Below are 22,757 nucleotides of genomic sequence, written 5' to 3'. Positions count from 1 at the left end.
AATCCGGAAGTAGGCCAGCCTCTCCTGTTTATGCTCCAAGTAGCTTTGGTGAGCCTCCTCAGATTCTGGGGTGTTGTGCCTCATGCCATAATGGGTTCCTCGGTAGGAGAAGTCGCTGCTGCCCACTGTGCAGGCGTCATTTCCCTTGAGGATGCTGTGAAGGTGATTCATTGTCGGAGCAGGTTTCAGGCAAAGGTGACTGGTGGGAAGATGTTGGTGGTTGGAAACATTCCGGTGGAGGAAATCTCGGAGACACTAGTCTCACTTTCTATCCAGGTATGCATTGCAGTATTTAACAGTCCTTGCTCTTGTACTCTGTCAGGAGAGGCAGCTGCTATAGCCAAGTGCTATGATGAGCTTGCTCAGAAGTATGAGAAAAGGAACATATTTCTGCATATCCTGTCAGTTTCAGCTGCTTATCATAGTTTCCTGATGGATCCAATACTCGAGGATGTAGAAGAGAGCATTGGGGTTTTAATGAGAGGGGAATCAGAGATTGAACTCATTTCAACAGTGACAGGAAATACAGCTTCCAAAGAGGATTTTACCACTGGGAAATACTGGTCCAGAAATATTCGAGAACCTGTTAATATGATCCAGGCTTTCACAACTGTAGCCAACGGAAGGGATAATGCCATTTTTGTTGAAATAGCTCCCAAAAGAGCTCTCCAAAGAAATATCTGGGAAACCTTAGGAGAACAAATAAGAATTTTCCCTTCTCTACATCCAAATAAAGAATATGAAACTCTTTTCCATCTAGTAAAATCCCTCTTTGAATTTGGATACAACCTTAATTGGTCATGCTTTTATGAAGGGTTGAAAACAACTCCAACAGCTTACCCAAGATACCAGTTTGATCACAAAAACCTTAAGACTTATTTAAAAAGTCTTCAGTTGCAGAGTAAAATCACTTCCCTCAACCACCCTCTTATTAGTAGTGCTAATGAAAACTCAGATTTCATTTGTTTCATAACTCAGGATAGAGTGCCTTATATTTTTGAGCACAAAGTCAGTGAAACTCCTTTGGTTCCTGGTTCCTGTTTTGTGGAACTTGGTTTGGCTAGTATGATGGACAGTTTGAAGTCTTTGAGTACATGTCAAGTCAGCGTGGATTTTTTATCTCCCTGTGTGGTGAGCCAAAGTTTCTTAGATATACAGCTGCAGTTGGAATTAGGAGAAACCAAAACAAAATTTATGATATTCTCTTCATCAGCAGTTTATGCAGCAGGGGAAGTTACAAAAACTAAAAAAGCTTTGAATGAAATAAAACATATATCTCTGGGAAGCATCTTTCAAAGATGTAAATTGGTTTTAACTCAAGATGAAATTTATGAAAATCTTCTCCAAGTTGGTTTCCAATATGGTACTATTTTCAAACAGTTACATACCATTTCATTTTGTGATGAGCTTCATGAAGGCATAGCAACTATTAGGGTCAGTGAAGATCTGCAAAAGGAAATGTATGAATATCATTTTCATCCAGTGTTGTTAGACTGTTTCTTTCAAATGGCACTTGTCATTGCCACAAAAGATAGAAAAATAGAGGAAAAATCTGGTTTTCCATCAAAGGTAGGCAAACTGACAGTTTTCAAATATTTGGAAGCAGAAATAAATATATATGTAAAAGTTACCAAAAATACAGAGAACTACTTTGAATCCTGTGGCTTCTTTACAGACAAGTTTGGATTCATTTTAGCAAAGCTAGAAGAGATTCATTTTAAGTTCAATAAATTAGCACAATCTACGGATAACTTCCTCTTGAACAATACATGGAGGCAAATATCACAAATAGAGATGCTTGGGAACACTAGCAAAATAGCTCCATTACTGGTACTAGCTGACACATTTGGAATAGCTCAACAACTTAAAAAGTATTTGCCATATAACTCCAAATATATTGAGTTTCAGGAATGGGAAAGCCAAGATGTGATGAGAGTAGGTGATATGATAAAAACTGAAATCAAGGACTTTCATCATGTTTTATTTATGTGGGGAATTAAAAAATTAAATGAAGAGATTTCAGGAACACTTCTTCAAATTCTAACAAAGTGCTGTGAGGCATTTCGTCAACTTATCTTGGCCTTAAGAGACCAAAATGCTGATTATTCTGTAACAATAATCACTTACAGAGCAGTAAGAAATGTAGATCATATTAATCTAGGATTTATTCTTCCTGGCATGACAAGAGCCTCTTTGATTGAAGTGCCCAGTATCACATTTCAGATGATAGATATTAGTGATACGACTCCACAGGATATACTAAGGTTAGCAGAAGCTGTTATGAAGTGCAATGGGAAGGATTATCCAGAACTTTCTGTTGATCATGGGGAAATATTCACTTCCGAAATCAGACATACTTTCTTTGAAAGGACCTATGATAATAAATCTCTGGAAGTAAATCAGAACTCTGAGATGTTTACTCTATATACCTCAAATCCCTATAATGTAGTAAAGGTGACAGCTGAGATAGAAGATTATCAACAAACACTTCTGGATGACCCGTATGTAGAAGTTGAGATTGATAAAATATGCATCCACTCGGAAGATTATTTTCCTATTAGCATCTCTAGCAGTAATTTTGGCAATACTTTGTACTGGACTGATGACACACTGGAGAAACATAAATTACTAGCGCTGGATTTCAGTGGTACAGTAACTGCAATAGGAAAGGGTGTCCAAGAAGTGAAGATTGGTGATCACATTGCCACCTGTTTTCCTGTTGTGGCATCATCAAAAGTCTTAGTTCCCGACATCGTGTGCTTCCAAAGCAAAATGTTTCCAGTATTAAAAAATGTGCCCTGTGCCTCTTACTTCATAATAGCCTGGAAAATTCTTACCCAGATATTACCAACTGCCAATCATCTCTCTATGCTTGCTGTCATCTCCTCAGAGCCAAGATCAGTTCTAGGTGAGGTATTGACCTTAGCTGCCAAGGAAGTAGGTTGGGAGGCTACACTTTACTCTTTCTCTGCTGATCTATGGAAAAAAATAGAGCGTTTCCAGGCACTTATTTTACTGCCATGTCAAGAGGAACTCTTTAGAGAAACACTCTCTGGCTTTCCCAACCTCCAAGACATTGTTTTACTGTGTGGCCAGCACCAACCTGAATATTTACAGCGATTTCTATATAACCATCACCATCACATCAAGATCCACATTCTAAACATTAGCCAGGTTTTACAGAAATCCTGTCTAATAGCATCAAATAGATCTGTTTGTCATTGGTTAAAATCAGTGACTTTGAAAACTAATTTCAGACTGGCTTACACTTCTTTTCAACCCAACACAAGGATAATTCCTACTCCATCTTCCTATTTCTCATGTGTGGCCATCCCTCTTGCTGTGTTGAAAGCCAATGTTTCAGAATATCAAATTTCACCCATACCTCTGTTTGGAGCAAAGAGTAAACTCTTTAAGGAAAATGGAGTATACATTGTATCAGGAGGGCTCTCTGGCCTTGGATTTGAAACGATAAAATTTATTCTAGAGAAGGGAGGTGGCTCTGTTGTGATTCTTTCAAGAAGAAGTCCAACTTCTGACAAGTTGGAAGAAATGCAGCTGCTGGAAAATCAGAATCAAGGATCCAGGATCATCAGCTTACAGTGTAATATCAGTTTTTATTCTGAGGTGGAAGAGGCAATAAATTCAATAGGAAATATCTTCCCAAGGAGTCATATCAAAGGTATATTTCACAGTGCTGTAGTCTTGGATGATGGGCCTCTTGAAACTCTCAACATCTCTCGATTTGAGAAAGTGTTAAACCCCAAAGTATGTGGTGCAGTAAATCTGCACCTTGCAACCAGAGGGCAGGAACTTGATTATTTTGTGTGCTATTCATCTGTTTCTGCCTTTATTGGTAATGAATCACAAGCAAACTATGCCGCAGCCAACTCTTTCCTGGATGTCTTCTGCCATTACCGCAGAAACTGTGGTCTTGCAGGACAGTCAATCAGCTGGGGAGCTCTCAACCTTGGATTACTGCTAAACAAATGCCATCTTCAAAGTGTTTTGGCTACCAAAGGAATACTTACTCTTCAGATACCAGAAATCCATGAGTACCTTGAAAAATGCTTAATTCTAAATAATTCTCAACAAGCTGTAATAAAATTTGATTTCAGAAAATTACAGGATAACTTTCCTCAAGTTCCATCTCTTCAAATTCGCTTCTCCAAGCTTTTCCAAGATGAAGTTCATCTTCTGAAAGGTCCTTGCCTAACTAGTACTCATCATTCATCTCAGACGTCAACAGATGAGTATATCACTTCCTTAGTTAGTGAATTCATAAATTCTGAAATTAAAGACATCACAATGTCCACCTTGCTTACAACATTGGGCATTGACTCATTCTCAGCTATGACAATTCAAAGTAAGCTCTTTCATGATCGAAAGGTTAAAATTCCCTTAAACAGATTGCTTGATCCAGATGCAACTTTGGAAACAATAAAGATATTTCTGGAAGAGCAATCAAACAATGCTTAAAGAGAGGAAAGAGCACAGCCCATAAGAAGCTAACAAAATCCTTTTAAACTTGCAAATCCTTGCAAGAATTAGACTACAGAACACTGTCTCCAAGGGATTAGATGAAGGTGTTGGAGGGAACTTTAAGACATTGGTGGAGGGATGCTGACACTGATGGTGGGTATAATGTTGAAATATTGTATGCCTGATACTTTGTTATTGATAGTACTGCAAATCATAGTGCCTAAGTAAAATTTGGGAGATATAAATTTAAACAGCAACGTTGACAAAGTTTGCTGAATCATGGTAGAAAATAGTACAAGAGTATAAACAGGATCCAATTAAACTGCGTTAAACTTTACATTTTTCCTTGAAAAGTTTTAGAATTGTAATGATTATTGCATAGACGTCCTAAACTAAATTAATAGAAGTCAAGAAATATCCTTCCTCTATATTAGCTAATTTTACTAGATGAGACTAAATCTTTAATCTTTAATTAAAATAAAATATTAGTCTACACTGAAAAATACTAAAGTGGGTCAAATTTAACACTTTCCAAAATACTTTGATTACTGTAAATATCTTATTTGACACTGTGTGAAATTTCACTAAGAATAAATTTATAAGCAAGTCCCAGAAAATACAACAGCACTGGAGATCTCTCCGGGCCCCATACTGAGCCAATATCCCTGGGGCACCCCAGATGGAGCAGGTGCAGTCTTCCAGCCTACTCCAGATGGAATCCCAGTGACCAAGAGCTTCCACAAGCAAGACCCAGGTATGCGGGTTCAGGACTAAATATCCAGGCCACATGGCAGCAGAGGACCCGGGCTGTCCCTCCTCAGGTCCCCACCCACCCAGAAGACTGATTGTCATGCCCACAATTTGCCTCCAGGCGCCATCTTAGCACACCAACAGCCCTGGCCCAGAGACTCCCAATTAAATCCCAAAATGGATTAGTGTCATACAGAGATGTCTCTGGAACCCGACCATTTATAATCTAGAAATTTACATTTACAATTGCGGCTGCGCAAGCTCTCATGATATTCAAAATGAGCTATGGAAAATATATTATCTAGACAAATGGGACTATCTTAAACTAAGAAGCTGCTGCACCTCAAAAGAAACAGTGACCAAAATACAAAGACAGTCCACAGAATGGGAAAGGATATTCGCCAAATACACATCCGAGAAGGGGCTGATATCAAGGATATACAAAGTACTGGTTGAACTCCACAAGAAGAAAACATCCAACCCTATCAGAAAATGGGGCGACGAAATGAACAGAAACTTCATCAAAGATGAAATTCGAATGGCTAAAAGACACATGAGAAAATGCTCTACATCATTAATCATCAGGGAGATGCAGATCAAAACAACAATGAGATATCATTTCACACCACAGAGACTAGCCCACATCCAAAAGAACAAAAGCAACCAGTGCTGGTGCGGATGTGGCGAGAAAGGGACCCTCCTTCACTGCTGGTGGGAATGCCGACTGGTTCAGCCCTTCTGGAAAACAGTATGGACGATTCTCAAAAAACTAGAAATTGAGCTCCCATTTGGTCCAGCAATTCCACTCCTGGGAATATACCCCAGAGAGGCAAAAAATATAGTCGAAGTGACATCTGCACTTGTTTGTTCATTGCAGCACTGTTTACAATAGCTAGAATCTGGAAAAAACCTGAGTGCCCAAGAACAGATGACTGGTTAAAGAAGCTTTGGTACATCTACACAATGGAGTACTATGTAGCTGTCAGAAAGGATGAAGTCATTAAATTTACATACAAGTGGTACTACATGGAAAGTATCATGCTAAGTGAAATGAATCAGAAAGAGAGGGATAGACATAGAAAGATTGCATTCATCTGGGGAACACAAAGTAACAAAATAGGAGACCAACACCCAAGAATAGCCGAGATAAGTACCAGGAGGATTACTCCATGGCTTTGAGGACAGCTGCACACGCTAGGGGAAAAGGCAGCTCAGATAGAGAAGGGAGCACCAAATAAAAAGGGTTGGGAGGTTCCTCTCAGGATGGGAAATGCGTGATGAGAGTAGACTATGGTCTGAACAAGATTGTCACTCAATGTCTCTTTTGCAAACCACAGCACTCAAAAGGAGAGAGATAACAAAAGGGAATGCTCTGCCACAGTGGTAGGGTGGGATGGGGGGAAGGGGGGTAGGAGGGTACTGGGTCTGGTAGTGGTGGAGAATGGGCACTGGTGGAGGGATGGGTATTCTATCACTGTATAACTGAAACCCAAGCACAAAAATGTGTAAGTCTACAACTGTACCTCATGGTGTTTCACTAATAAAAATTTAAGGAAAAAAAAGAAAATATATTATCTAGCATCTGTCCCTGGCAGGTAGGCTTGAATGGTGGTGCAAAAATTCCAGCAAAACACAATGCTCAAAATTAGAGAGAATATTGGGGAAATTGTCTGCCATAGAGGTAGGGTAAGGACTGGGATGTGTGTGTGTGTGGGGAGAATACTTAGGACATTGGTGGTGGAAAATGTGCACTGGTGGAAAGATGGGTGTTCCATCATTGTATGGCTGAATCTCAAACATGAAAGCTTTGTAACTCAATTTAAGAGAGTTCCCTACCTGTTTTGTTTGTTGCTAGACAAGTATTTTGACACAAATCTGATGTTTGAAAAAGTATATAGATTCCTAAATTATAGAAATGTCCTGCCTCACAAAGACAGTATTTGATCATTGTATAATTGAAACCCAAGCACAAAAATTTGTAAGTCTACAGCTGTACCTCATGGTGTCTCACTAATAAAAATTTTTTAAAAAGTGCAGTTGCCTATCCCTTTATCTACTTTCAACACTCAGTTCTTGTCCAGAATGATCATTTCTAACTATTATTGTCATTTGCCCTTTCAGGACCTGTATTGCAAACCATAATGCCCCAAACAGATGGGGTGGAGGGGGAGAGGGACAGAAGGGAAAATGGGGACATTGGTGGTGGAAATGTACACTGGTGAAAGGACAGGTGTTGGAACATTATATGACTGAAACCCAGTCATGAACAACTTTGTAACTGTGTATCTCAGTGTGGTTCAATAAAATTCTTTTTAGAAAAGCAGTGTTGCTTAGCAGTAGTATAAGGGGACTTCAAAACCCCCCCTGACCAATCTCAACGAGATAGAAAATCAGCAGTTAAACAGTAGCCTATCACAGACCAGATGGGCTTAATAGACGTTATATCTTCACCCCTCAAAAAAAGCAAATTATTTTTCTCAAGTATATGAGGAACATTTTCCAGTATGGATTACATTTTGTGTCATAAAACATTTCAGTAAATTCATAAAAAATTGAAATAATGTCAATTTTTAAAATCATAATGGCATAAATGAGCAACCATAAAGAAGCTGGAAAAAACTTAGATGTGTATAAAATGAGCAAAATATTGATTTAATGAGGAAATCAAAGAGGAGAAAATTTTAAATCTCTATGCAAACTGAAAGGAAGACATAAATTATTAGACTAGATGAAACACAACCAAAAGAGTACTAAAAAATGTTCATGGCATATAGGTTCCTATCGGGAAACAAATACCTTAAATAAACAATTTAATTTAACACTAAGTTGGAACAACTAGAGAAAACAAATGGCAAATTCCTAGAATCACACAACCTCCAGTAATAAACAAGGAGGAAAAAGAAAACTTGAACAGACAAATTACATACGAAGAAATTGAAACAGTAATTGAAATTATCCAAAACAAAAGAATCCAAATACCAGGTGGTTTTACTTTTGAGTCCTACTAAGCTTTCAAATATGAATTATTAATGGTCATTCTCAAGTTCTTCCAAAAAAAGTGAAGAAAATGAAATTCTTCTAAACGGTTTTGGAAGAGGTCATCTTTGCCCTATACTAAAATCAGACTCGATTATCACACAAAAAGAAAACTACAGACCAATATCACATACAAATCTTGCAATAAAATCTTAGCAAACCAAATTCAACAATGTATTAAAATTATGAATTGTGAATTTTGCAGACTCCATGCCAGGCTCTTTTCACTCGGGGCTTCCCAGAGTTGGGCGGGAGAGAGCCCTCCCGGCCCTAAGGGATCTAGCCTGGCAGCTGATCTTCACTACCCAAACGCCATCATGTTCCAAGCCACTTTCCGGACTACGTGGCTGCAGCAACACATTATAAGACACTTCCTATCCATTTTCCATAATTACCACACCATATTTGATGGGGTTCAGACGGTAGGCAACAAATCATAGAGAGAAATATATAAATATATGCTTCTCAGAGAGCCTGGCAAGCTACGGAGAAAATCCTGTCCATAAGACAGAGCCTGGCAAGCTCCCTGTGGTGTATTCGATATGCCAAAACCAGTAATGACAACAGGTCTCATTTCCCTGACCCCAAAAGAGCCTCCAATCGTTGGGAAAAGATGAGTAAGAAGAGACTGCTAAAATGCTAGGGCTGGGAGGAACAGAGACGTTACTGGCGCCTGCTTGAGTAAATTTACAAACAGTGGGATGACAGCGATACAGTGATGAATTTTCCAATATGAATAAATGGGGTTAATCTAGAGTTACATAGATGGTTCAAATAAATTAATGTGTAACACAACGCATCAATAAAAGAATTGGGGGAGTGATAGTACAGTGGGTAGGGCACTTTCCTTCACTTGGCTGACACAGGTTCCAGCACCCCAATGGTGCCCCAAGCACTACCAGGAGTGATTCTTCAATATAGGGCAAGGATTAACCACTGGGCATCATCCAGTGTGGCCCCCAAACTGAAAAACACAAAAACATAAAGAAAGCTAAAACCATATCAACAGATGAAGAGAAACTTTTGACAAGATTCAGTATTTCTTTTATGATTTTTACAGAATCAGCTGTTGGAACGATAGCACAGCGGTAGGTCGTTTGCCTTGCTCGCAGCCAACATGGCCGACCCAAGTTCGATTCCTCCTCCCCTCTCGGAGAGCCCGGCAAGCTACCGAGAGTATCTTGCCCGCTCGGCAGAGCCTGGCAAGCTACCTGTGATGTATACGATATGCCAAACACAGTAACAACAAAGTCTCCACTGGAGACGTTACTGGACCTGCACGAGCAAATCGATGAACAGTGGGAGGACATTTACCTTTACCTTTACAGAATCAGCTTAGAAAGAATATATGTGTAAACATAGAAAAGACCCTATATAACACACAGGTGATACCATATTACTCAGTGGTGAAAATATGAAAGCTTTTCTCTAAGATTAGGCACAGGACAAAGATGTAATTCTTATCTTGTGCTACTATTATTAAATATAAATAAACCCTAGGAGGAGTAATTAGATAAGAAAATTAAATAAAGGAAAGAAGCTGAACTATCACTATTTGCAAATGACATGACAGTACACCTGGAGAATTCTCAAGACTCCACTGAAAGACATTAGAAGCAATAAGCCCCAACAACAAAGAGGCAGGCTACAAAATCATTATACAAAAATATGTTGCATTTCTAAAGGCAAGTACTAAACTAGAAGATAAAATAACCCAGCTTACAATTTTATCAGAACATATCAGGATGAATTAAGTACCTGGAAATTATTTTAACATAATAGATGAGAAATTTGTTCATATAGAAAGCTATATCACTATTAAAAGAGAAAGAGAAGAAAACACAAGAAACAGAAAAATAGTATTTATGGGTTTGGGAGAATTGGCATCATTAAAGTTATCTTCTCTGGGGGCTGGAGCAATAGCACTGCGGGTAGGGCATTTGCCTTGCATGCAGCCGACTCGGGTTCGATTCCCAGCATCCCATATGGTCCCCCGAGCACTGCCAGGAGTGATTCCTGAGTGCAAAGCCAGGAGTGAGGATCGCCAGGTATGACCCAAAAAGCAAAAAAAAAAAAAAAAGTTCTCTGTACACATTCAATGCAACTCACATCAAAATTTCATCACTTGAACAAGCATCACTGAAGTTTTCATGGAATCACAAAAGACCCAAAGTTTTGGTGCTTTACCACTTAAACTATCTTCCCGGCCTTAACGAATAGCTTCTTCTATCATCATTTTGGCTCCAATACACATTTATACTTTTTAATTAGTATGTCAACTTCAGTTTTAATCACTTTTATTAATTACTACCTTTAATTAATCAACACCTATTTTCTTCTGAGAAAGCTTCAAAAGGGCATGAATTCAAGAATTAGAAGAATTTTTACAGATAAACATTTTATACTTATACATTTTAAGTTTGTGAACTAATGCCTATGTAACCCACCCAAAGCATTAAGGTACTTTATTAATTTGTGAATAATTTTGTAGAGTAAATGCTAAAACTTTATATTTATTGGAAATTCAAAAATATATCTAAAGTATTTGAAATTATTTTATTTTTCTTTGAAGGGGTGGAGCTTCATTACTCTTGAGTATAAGCTACACTCAGAAGAACATTTCTCATGATTATAAAAGAGAATGTAGGAGAATGTTACTTAAGACTAGGTAATTGAGTCTCAGGAGAAATACACCATAGATCTCAAAGTAGAGACTGTCAAGCACCTTTGTGGTGAGAGCCATGTGACAAGGAACTGAGGAATTGGCTAATATACTGACTGGTCCATCTTGGAAGTAGACCCTCTGATCCCAGTTAGCAGTGGAAGGATGCAACCTCCATCAACATATTAACTATAATTTCCTGAGGCAGAGAGTGTACATAATCTCTGAGTCAATCATCTAGTATGAACCATCCAGGAGAATCCCCCAGACAAATCTCCTTTCAGAGCATTTGAAAGACAAAATCTTATAATTGAAACCCGGTCACAATCCTCCCATTGTTCATCGATTTGCTCGAGTGGGCCCAGTAACATTGTAAGACTTGTTACTGTGTTTGGCATATTGAATACGTCATGGGTAGCTTGCCAGTCTTTGCCGTGCGGGTGAGATACTCTTGGTAGCTGGCTGGGCTCTCCGAGAGGGGCAAAGGAATCGAACTCGGGTCAGCCATGTTGGCTGCGTGTAAGGCAAACGCCCTACCCGCCCAAGCACAAAAAGTTGTAAGTCTACAACTGTACCTCATGGTGTTTCACTAATAAAAATTAAAAAAAAAAAAGACAAAATCCTTCCTGTAGGCATAACAAAAGGAAAAACAAACTCCTGAGCACACTGGTGTCACACCCAAAGATATTCAGAGTTTACTTCCGGCTCTGCATTCAGGGCTCACTCCTGACAGGCTTGAGGAATCATATGGGATTCCAGGGACCCAACCTAGGTCGGCCTTCTGCAAAGCAAGTACCCTGCTACCTGTGCTAACACTCTGGACCCCTAATATTCTTTTTAACTGAAGGGTATCTTTGACATTGTTAACACACATTGTACCTGAATTAACCTTACAAGAAAGAACAACTTTTCCATGCTTAAGCTGAGAGAGAAAAACAGCTTCATACTAAAACCAGGCATTGGAAAAATGTGTTTCATCGGTTAGGGCAGGTATATAGATCAAGGTTTTGAGTGCCTTGGGGCTGGAGTGATAGCACAGCAGGTAGGGCGTTTGCCTTGCACGCGGCCAACCCAGGTTCGTATTCCCAGGATCCCATATGGTCCCCTGAGCATGGCCAGGGATAATTCCTGAGTGCAGAGCCAGGAGTGACCCCTGTCTATTGTCAGTATAGTGCCTCCCAGGAATCTAATTCTCTCCTATCTTGCTTTGACCTCAGATGCTTCTTGTCTTGGCCTCATGTTCTGTTTCTTAAACTGCTTGATCTGTCAATCTAGTTCCTTACATTTCTAAGGTGTCTGCTTTGGCGAGTCCCTTTGTTAGAATGACTGTCAATCCTTTACGGGTTAGGACAGACAAACAATGCAACTCTTTGTTTCCCATTTTTTATGCCTTGTCTGTCAGCTCTCAGGAATCCTTTTTAATTCCTTGATCTTTAGATCAGAGGTTTGGTTTGCCAACCCTGATACCTTTCTTATTCATTTTATATGGAGGTAACAGGTTTACAAGAGTCTAAATGTTTCTGAAGTACAATTTTGAAGTACAATGTTATCACGTGATGTCACTACCAAAATTTCTTAATCTCCCCTGCAGTACACATTTTTGGCCATTCTTTAACTCTATTTTTAGAAAAAAAAAAAAGTCATGTGGATGATGGAGTAAAGGTCTGAAAATCCAGCTAGACAAAACTTAATGGTGAATTCAAATTCTTAGTGAAGACCCCTGAACCTCAGGAGGAGACTGGGGAATTTTTTAGTTAGAGCACTAAGTTCTGATTTTGCCCAAGGAGTAAGCAGAAATAGTCTGTCTATTCCTTCATCCCTAGTGTGCTTGCCTGTGTCCTGGAAAAGAGCCATAATAATTTTAGAATTGGTTATTTTCTGTTTTGGTTTAGAAAAGGGAAGAAGCTGGCATCCCTCTACCAGTGACCATTTTCAACCACCACTGATTCCAGTATCCTTCCCACATCCCTTCTCCCCGACCCTGCCTCTGTGTCAGGGCATTCCCTTTTGTTCTCTCTCTCCTTTTGGGTGCTGTGGTTTGTAAAAGAGGCATTGAGTGGCAATCATGTTTGGTCTATAGTCTACTTTCAGCATGCATCTCCCATCCTGGGAGGATCCTCCCAACACCCCTTATTTGGTGCTCCCTTTTCTATCTGAGCTGCCTCTTCCCCTGGCATGTGCGGCTGGCCTCCAAGACATGGAGTGAACCTCCTAGTACTTATCTCGACTATTCTTGGGTGTTAGTCTCCTATGAGTGCAATCTTTCTATGTCTGTCCCTCTCTTTCTGACTTATTTCACTTACTATGATACTTTCCGTGTAGTACCACTTGTATGTAAATTTCATGACTTCATCTTTTCTAACAGCTGCATAGTACTCCATTGTGTAGATGTACCAAAGTTTCTTTAACCAGTCATCTGTTCTTAGGCACTCAGGTTTTTTCCAGATTCTAGCTATTGTAAACAGTGCTGCAATGAACAAACAAGTACAGATGTCACTTTGACTCTACTTTTTTTCCTCTCTGGAATATATTCCCAGGAGTGGTATTGCTGGGTCAAATGGGAGCTCAATTTCTAATTTTCTGAGAGTCGTCCATACTGTTTCCCAGAAGGGCTGAACCAGTCAGCATTCCCACAAGCAGTTAAGGAGAGTCCCTTTCTACCCACATACGCACCAACACCAGTTGCTTTTGTTCTTTTGGATGTGGGCCAGTCTCTGTGGTGTGAAATGATATTTTATTGTTGTTTTGATCTGCGTCTCCCTGATGATTAATGATGTAAAGTGTTTTCTCATGTGTCTTTTAGCCATCCGGATTTCTTTTTCGAGAAAGTTTCTGTTCATTTTGTCGCCCCATTTTTTGATGGGGTTGGATGTTTTCTTCTTGTGGAGTTCAACCAGTGCTTTGTATATCCTTGGTATCAACCCCTTGTCGGATGTGTATTTGGCGAATATCCTTTTCCATTCTGTAGACTGTCTTTGTATTTTGGTCACTGTTTCTTTTGAGGTGCAGAAGCTTCTTAGTTTAAGATAGTCCCATTTGTCTATCTCTGTTTTCACTTGCTTTGCCAGTGGCGTGACATCTTTGAAGATACCATTAGCTTATGGCAGGCTTTTGTCTTCTCTCTCTCTCTCTCTCTCTCTCTCTCTCTCTCTCTCTCTCTCTCCTTTTGCGTCTTATGATTTGCAATACAGATAATTGGTGTTTGGTCCTTTACCTCCTTTCAGCACAGCACATATCTCCCTTCCAACCATCATTGTCATAATGGTCCCTTCTTTATCCCAACTTCCCTCTCCCAGCCCTTGAGACAGTCTTCCAACTGTGAACTATTCATGCTGGCCCTTGTTTTTATTGTCCTTGGGTGTTAGCCTCATACTATGTTTTTTTTCAAATCCCAGAAATGAGTACAGTCATTCTATGTCTGTCCTTCTGTCCTTCTTCTGACTTATTTCACTCATTTTCCATTTCTAGCCTTTTATAAGGGAATTTCATTACCTCATTTTTTTCTAACAGCTATATAGTACTCCATTATGTAGATGTACCATAATTTCTTTAGCTAGTCGTCTGTTCTCTGCACCCAGGTTCTTTCCAAATTCTGGCTATTGTGAACAGTACTTTAATGAATATACAAATGCAGGTGTCATTTTGCTGTATATTCTCAGAAGTGAAGCTCAATTTATAGTTTTTTGAGGAATGCCCATATTGTATTCCAAAAAGGTTAGACCAGTTGGCATCCCCACCAACAATAAATGAAAGTTCCATTCTCCTTGTATATGCACCATCACTAGTTGTTCTTAGTCTTTTAGATGTGTGCCCATCTCTGTGGTATAAGGTGATATCTCATTGTTGTTTTAATTTGCATCTCCCTGATGATTAGCAATGTAGAGCATTTTTTCATGTGCCGTTTGGCCATTTGAATTTCTTCTTTGAGGAAGTTTCTGTTCAATTCTTCTCCCCATATTTTATGTAGTTGGTGTTTTTTTTCTTAAAAGTTCTGCCAGTGCCTTATATACTTTGAATATTCATCCCTATCTGATGGGTATTGGTAAAAAATTTTTCCCATTTTTGGTCACCGTCAAGGTTCTACTTTCTTAGCTAAATGTAATCCCATTTGTTTATTTTTGCTTCCACTTTGCTTCCACGTTGCTTGGTCAGTGTTGTTTCACCTTAAATGATCCCTTTATCTTCACTGTCACAGAGAGTTCTGCCTATTTTTCCTCCATATACGTTAGGATTTAGGTCTTATATTGAGGTCTTTAATTCATTTTGATCAGACTTTTGTTCCTGGTAAACAGAGGTTTGAGTTCTCTCTCTCTCTCTTTTTTTTTTTGCATGAAGCTGTCCAGTTTTCTCAGCACTACTTATTAAAGAGGCTTTCCTTGCTCCACTTCACACTTCTTACTCCTTTGTCAAAGATTAAGTAAGCATGTATTTGAGTGTCTGTGTTAGTATATTCAACTCTATTCCACTGATCTGTGGGTATGTCTCTATTCCAATACCATACTGTTTTAGTTTTTACTGTGTTGTAGTACAGTTTGATGTTGGAGAAGGTAATGACTACCATCTTCCTTTTTTTTAAAATATAAGTTAGAATTTATTTATGGAGAAACTGAGTGATAAATTAGATTATTTGATGCCAGTCATACAATAACTAGTCATATAGTGACTGACTCAGAAACAGAATGCTTAACACCTAGTCACCGTTCTTTTATCAAATTAGCAAGTGAATACTCCCTTGTTATATATTTACTAAACTTTGACACATTCCCCTTAGTTTCCATTTCACACATTTAATTGGAAATATGAACTATTTCTGACTTTCAAACATTGTCTGTAGGATTTGCAATGTGGCTAAGAACTTCCCAATAATCGGGAATTACTCTTGGCATTGCTCAGGGGACCTTGTGGGATGCTGGGAATCGAACCCGGATCGGCTGCGTGCAAGGCAAACGCCCTACCTGCTGTAGGTACTTGCTCCAGCCCCCGGTACTTGATTTTCTAAAGCACAATTATGCACAGGATTGTTTTTTAACTATCTCTTTCTGCTCTTTCATTATTTGTGTATATATAGGAAAATCATTAATTTGGGGGTATTGATTTTGTTACCTGACACTTTACAATACATTAGCCTTTTATTCTCAGCCTAGTCTTTAATTTTTTGTTTTTATGTAGAAGTCAGGTGGGAAACTAACATTACAACAGAATAAAAATTCTGCAGAATTTCTTTGCTCATCTCAAAGATATTAGGGTGAAATCTGTTTTTCTCTTTTTTGTCTTACTCACCAACTTCAAGGTTTTTCTTTTAAAAAGATATTCAGAGGAGCCAGAGGACCATGAAAATTCCAGTGCATTGAAATATTTGCTAATCCCTATTTGAAGTAACAGCACATCCTGGAGTGATTGTCGACTGAGTAAACAGTGGGTGACATTCAGAGTTATGCTGTTTGCTTTCTGATATTGCTGAAGTGCGTTTGCGTCACACACAGGAGTTTCCAAGAGCTTCCTCTCTCTAGGCTTGCCAGTAACTACTATTTGTTTGTACTTCAATTTCTTATCACCATAAAGTCTTCATTATCTGTAGTTCAGATCACCAGGGAAGAGGAAAACACACATGTGGGAAGAGAATACATTTTGAAGCCAGTATTTCCCCAAGTTTCCCTGGAAGGTAGCATAAATATTGTTTCTTGGGCTCCAGGGATAACTCAACAGGCTGCAGCTCATACTGTGCATGCAGGACACCCATGTGAGATCCCCACACTTGGAAGCACTGAAGGGAGTCGCAGCTGAGTACCACAGGATGAGACAACCCCACCCCCCAAAAAAACTCTATGCACAACAAAAAGATTTCTTGGCCATCTTCCTTTTTCCAATGATCATTTTAGCTATTCATGAAGCTTTATTGTTCCATATGAATTTCACGAGTGTTTTGTCTATTTCTTTGAAAAATGTCATGGATATCTTTGTAGGGATTACATTGAATCTGTACAACGCTTTGGGAGTATTGCAATTTTGACGGAGTATTTTGTACTTTTCTTTGAAGAGGTCCTTCACCTCTCTAGTTAGACTGATTACAGATACTTGGTTTTCTTTTCTTTTCTAATTTTCTTTCTTTTTTTTTTTTTTTGCTTTTTGGGTCACACCCCAGCGATGCACAGGGGTTACTCCTGGGTCATGCGCTCGGGAATTACTCTTGGCATTGCTCAGGGGACCTTGTGGGATGCTGGGAATCGAACCCGGATCGGCTGCGTGCAAGGCAAACGCCCTACCTGCTGTAGGTACTTGCTCCAGCCCCCAGTACTTGATTTTCTAAAGCACAATTATGCACAGGATTGTTTTTTAACTATCTCTTTCTGCTCTTTCATTATTTGTGTATATATAGGAAAATCATTAATTTGGGGGTATTGATTTTGTTACCTGACACTTTACAATACAAACCTATTGCTCCTAGGAGCTTTTTTTTTATAGTCTTGAGGCTTTTCTAAGTGTACTATCATATCATCTGAAAATAGTGATAGCTTGATTTCTTCCTTTCCCATATGGATGCCCTTGATATTTTTTTCTTGCCTAATAGCTATGGCAAGTACTACAGTACTTGAATAGAAGTGTCAAGAGTGGGCAACCTTGTCTTATTCCCAATTGTAGAGGATGGCTTTTAGTTTTTTCCCACTGAGAATAATGCTTGCTCTGGGCTTGTGGTAGATGGCTTCGACTATACTGAGGAAAGTTCCATCAACTCCCATTTTGTTGAGTTTTTTTTTTTATCATGAATGGCTGCTGGATCTTGTCAAATGATTTCTCTACATCTATTGATACACTCATATATTTTTTATCTTTTCTTTTATTGATATGGTGTATTATGTTGATTGACTTGCGAGTGTTAAACCATCCTTGCATCCCTGGGATGAATCCTACTTGAAGATCTGCTGTTCTTGAATTACTACTAGTTCTCTCCTCATGGATAACTTCTAGTGGTACTGGGGAACAATATGCAGTGCCAGAGAGGGCCAAACAAGGCTTGGCAAGGCAAGCATCCTACCCTCTTTACTATTTCTCTGGTTCCTAGATGCTAATCTTAAGCAAATGGTGGATGGCATTAAATTTTGAATTGCTTTGAGTCCATTTCCTTATTGCTAAGCACCAAAAATCATTTCGATGGGATCCTTTTTGCCCACCATCCATCTACGTACAGGGATAAAACTATGAGCCTATCACATGCAAAGCAAGCATCCTATACTGTGCTAGGCAGAGCTTCAGTGGAGCTGGATTGCTACAGTTTGAATTTGCACTATGCAGGTATTTAACAGCCCTCACAGAGGCTCTGCAAACAGTGGACCTGAGGAAGATATGCAGCTGAGATACAGAACCCCTTATACAAGAACATGAGCATGTTAGTTGAGGACAGTTATTGAGTATTTTACAATATGATTTTTAAATCAAGTCTGTGGACCTGGAAACAATTTTTGTGAGCTTAAGAAGTAGTATGTAAGTGAACTTTAAATTCAGAGACAAGTAGGAAATATACAGAGGAACTAACCAACGAAACTTAGGCTTTATAGACAGAGTTTTAAGAATCATCCCCAACTTTCCAAACATGAGGTATAAGGTAGCACTGTAGCACTGTCCTCCTGTTGTTCATCGATTTTCCCGAGCGGGCACCAGTAACGTCTCTATTGTGAGACTTATTACTGTTTTTGGCATATCGAATATGTTACAGGTAGCTTGCCAGGCTTTGCTGTGCGGGCAGGTTACTCTTGGTAGCTTGCTGGGCTCTCCGAGAGGGGCAGAGGAATCGAACCCAGGTTGGCCATGTGCAAGGAAAATACCTGCTATGCTATCACTCCAGCCCCCCCCCACTACTGAGCAAGACAAAGATATTGTAAAAAATGAAAATTATATGGGGATGGATAGTAAGAACGGCAGGTAAGGCCGCATGCTGGGCAAGTACCTTACCTGCTATATTATCACTCCAGCCCTGGATCTAACTTTCTTAAATACTCAGATGTTGGTATTGAATATCCAACCACAGAAAAGGAAAACTCAAATCCTGGATTAGGATTGTTATAACCAATCCTAGTCAAGATGAATAGATGAATTCTGTTTCTTTCAGGATATGAGTTCAAAATGGTTAATTTACCTCCAAATGAATGGAATCCTGAGAGGTGGTTCTATATTGGGGAGCCAGCACTTTGTTTTGTTTTGTTTTGTTTTGTTTTGCTCGACATTTTGGATAACTGACACTAAAAGCAGTAGGATTAGCTTCTGTAGGTAGAAGTCTGTGTTGTACCTTCTGCTGACCAACGCTATCCTCTACCATGGATTCCCCATTCCTATGCCTACTGTGTCAGTCCCACAGCAAGGAGAGGGGCTGCCTGGCGTTCACAGCAGACTCAGATTATTTAGTGTCAAAGTAGTGGATGCTTTGATATAAATTAACACGGGATACGAAAAATTTTCATATTTTACATCTACATCTTTTCCATCGGTGCTGGAGCGATAGCACAGCGGTAGGGCATTTGCCTTGCACACAGCCAACATGGCCGACCCGAGTTCGATTCCTCCACCCCTCTTGGAGAATCTGGCAAGCTGCTACTGAAAGTATCTCGCATGCACGTCAAAGCCTGGCAAGCTCCCCGTGACATATTCAATATGCCAAACACAGTAAAAAGAAGTCTCATGATGGAGATGTTACTGGGCTCGCTCGAGCAAATTGATGAACAACGGGAGGACCGTGACCATGATCTTTTCCATCATGTAGTATTTTTCCAGTTTTTTTGGTCTTTTTTTTTTTTTGTTTTGGGGCCACTCACCAATGCTCAGGGTTATTCCTGGCTCTGCACTCAGAAATAACCCCTAGTGTTGCTCAAAGGACCATATGGGATGCTGGGGATCAAACTCGGTTTGGCTGTGTACAAGGCAAGTTCCCTACCACCTGTATTATTATTCCAGCCTGTCTTCTCAAATTCTTGACCAAACTGCCACCCCATTCATCACTTCTTTACAGATCTATGTACATCTTCTTACCTTGAGCTTCATTACACACCAATGAAACCTATTTCATTGCCAGAAAGTTTGCTCACTGGGAAAACTCTCTCTCGTTACTCTTTCAGAATCACTTGAAATTGGGTTGCAGTGCAGAAACCTCAATTTTTAATACTTGCATACTTATCTGTAAAGGATATGTCAGCTTTTTATCACTGTATACCCTGTGTATCTATAGTTATGAGCTATTTGTGAGCATCAAAATTGAGAACTAGTGCAACAGTAGTTGATGACTATTTGGAAATAAGGACCATCAGCTAATATAACTTCCTTATGTCCTATGAGCCTGAGTCTGTCCCATGTTGTATGTCCCACTGACATTTACAGTTTGTTGCTGTGTTCTCTCAACTTAGGATTTGCTGATTGTGACAGAACCCAGTTCAGTGTGATCACTGGCTGCAAAGTTATTTCATATCCCAAAGTCAATGCTCTGTCTCAACTATGACCCTTGAGTTTCCAGGAGTTGATCCTCTAATGATTTACAGTCTTTGGCTAAAGATTGTCAGGCTGTGCTCACAGTGATAGGAGTCTGTGCTGTGGTCCTCATGGTGGGATTTCTAGTAATTCTACATAGCAATCATTTCCTCCACACTGCCCTCTACCAACATAGGGTCTGTAGAGAGCTGTAGCACCATTGCTTGCTCTGGGGCTTACTGAGCACAGTGTCCTGATGAGAGTGCTGGAGAAATATTCTGAAGTACATTTAAATAATGTACTTCAGAATACCATCGTTAATGAATACACTTAACTCAGGGGTTCCAGGTTCCATCCTCAAATTGGGGCATTCTTTAATGCATGGGTTCAAGAACTGAAAGGTGACTCAGGTTGAAAAACTGGGAAGTGACTAGCTTTTAAAATTCCTTTTCACTTCCGGAGGTAAAAATGTTTATAAAGTCTGAGCCTGGTGGTACTCTTCTCAAGTTATTTCTTAAATCTCTGAAACGGAAACTTGGGAGAGAAGTTAGAACAAGGGCTCATCAAGCATCGATTTGCAGGCTTGCTTCCTTATTTGTTAACAAGCAGAGCTAGATTAAGAAACTTTCTGGAGGGAATGGAAAGCTTGTTTGCAGCGGTGTGATACACACTATTGCCTTGTACACTTTCAGCCCTGTCATAACAGAGCTTAGAGACTTGGGATGAAGAGGAAAGTTTTGTTTTTAATGAAGGGAAAAGTCTTACGGAACCTTGACAGGTTATCCATACCTTCTGTGTCTTTTGGCCCCAAGTTCATCAAACTTGGGTATGGTCTCTATTTAAAACCTAATAAATATATTAGATTGATGGATTGTAGAGTGTTTCATATACCATGGAAATAATTTACATGTCTGGAACTAAAGATTGCAAATAAAGATATCACTGTATCACATTGTATCATTGTCATTCTGTTGTTCATCGATTTCCTCAAGCAGGCACCAGTAACGTCTCGATTCGACCTAGCCCTGAGATTTTAGCAACTGCTACATTGGAGGCTCTTTCAGGGTCAGGGGAATGAGACCCATCACTGTTACTGGGTTTTGGCATATCGAATACACCACCGGGAGCTTGCTAGACTCTACCGTGGGGACAAGATACTCTCGGTAGTCTGCCAGGTTTTCTGAGAGCAAGAACTAGACAATAAGAGGTTGCGCGGCCACTCGCTTCCTGGAGCTTGATTTTATAGTCTCTGGGTCTTGGCCATTGATGGGATTACATGGTGCCAGGGGCAGTTGGTGGGTGTAATGCCTAGCTACTGGAAGATGGGGGATCTGGGTGGAGGAGGCCCAGTCCCGATCCAAGAAGGCTTGGAGATCTCAGCCCTGGATCCCACACATCTGGGTTCCTCTGCCAGTTCCTTCAAGCGTGAGGCTCGTCTGATTGTGTGGAAAGTGGTCTTAAGCATGGCTGTGGCTGGATTTCAGAGGTCTTCAGCTGCCAGGGCTCTGCTAGGAGCGGGGTGGGAAACTCAACCTGCCCCCTTCAAGGGACCCCTGTGAGGACTGCCAGAATCTCCTGCCCCCGCATATAAAGATATATAAAATAAAATTTGACAGTCATACAATAAATACATAAAAATTTACATATATGTAATTAAATTCTTTCATTGCAATCCAGTCAGAGGTTTCTATGTTTGTGTATATTTTAACAGGATAATAAGAAATGCCTTAAACCCCTTTCCTAACTTTCAAAAATTTACCTTTAAAAAAATCTATACAAATGACCATAAATGGTTCTTCATATATTTAATACTGAAATTTAAATATTACAAAAATTTAGAAAATATTATCCTAAGGTGGTTCACATGGTATAAACTTAAAAAGTATTTAGTTCAAATATCTAGAAATATCATTAATGATTATTATTCACAAATAATTCTGCTGTTATATTGAATACAAAACCAAATTTTTGCTTATTTAGCTGATGGCTGGTAATTTTCTATTCTCTGTAGAAGTATCTCTGAGTATCCAGGAGAATAGTACCTGAAAAAGAAAATGTTTTATTAGATGTCTGTGAAAATTTCAGCAAAATAGACACAAAAGATTTAGCATAAGGCATTTATCTGAAATAATTCAATGATTAAAATCTCAAATGCACCTGAATACTATGCTCCAAGTATGCTTTGAACACATGCCTCAGAGACTATATCAGAGGGAGATCACCATGTCACAAACTGTGCTAGACTAACCAACAGACACCAATGTAATGGTACTGCAGGTGGTCCCCCAAGCACAGCTGGGAATGATGCTTGAGCACAGATCTGGGAGTAGCTTCTGAACACTGCCACATGTGGCAACAAAACAGAAGCAATAGTAGC

At 39.5% G+C, this 22,757-nt stretch overlaps 1 protein-coding gene across 4 annotated transcripts in view; it reads right to left on the bottom strand.

Annotated features, from left to right (window-relative positions):
• Nucleotides 1-22,240: 22,240 nt before the first annotated feature.
• Nucleotides 22,241-22,757, bottom strand: part of SPAG6 (sperm associated antigen 6) — a 43,263-nt gene continuing 42,746 nt past the window's right edge. For all 4 annotated transcript variants that reach the window (XM_056135974.1, XM_056135994.1, XM_056135984.1 and 1 more), the window contains one exon: nucleotides 22,241-22,422. In XM_056135974.1, coding sequence (XP_055991949.1) covers nucleotides 22,353-22,422 — 70 coding nt within the window. In that variant the 3' untranslated portion in view covers nucleotides 22,241-22,352. The remainder of the gene's footprint in view (nucleotides 22,423-22,757) is intronic.

The sequence above is a fragment of the Sorex fumeus genome, unplaced genomic scaffold (assembly GCF_029834395.1).
Source record: "Sorex fumeus unplaced genomic scaffold, SorFum_2.1 ptg000007l, whole genome shotgun sequence".
Taxonomy (NCBI): domain Eukaryota; kingdom Metazoa; phylum Chordata; class Mammalia; order Eulipotyphla; family Soricidae; genus Sorex; species Sorex fumeus.
Note: the sequence above shows the minus strand (reverse complement) of the source record. Positions and strands in the feature narration are given on the sequence as shown.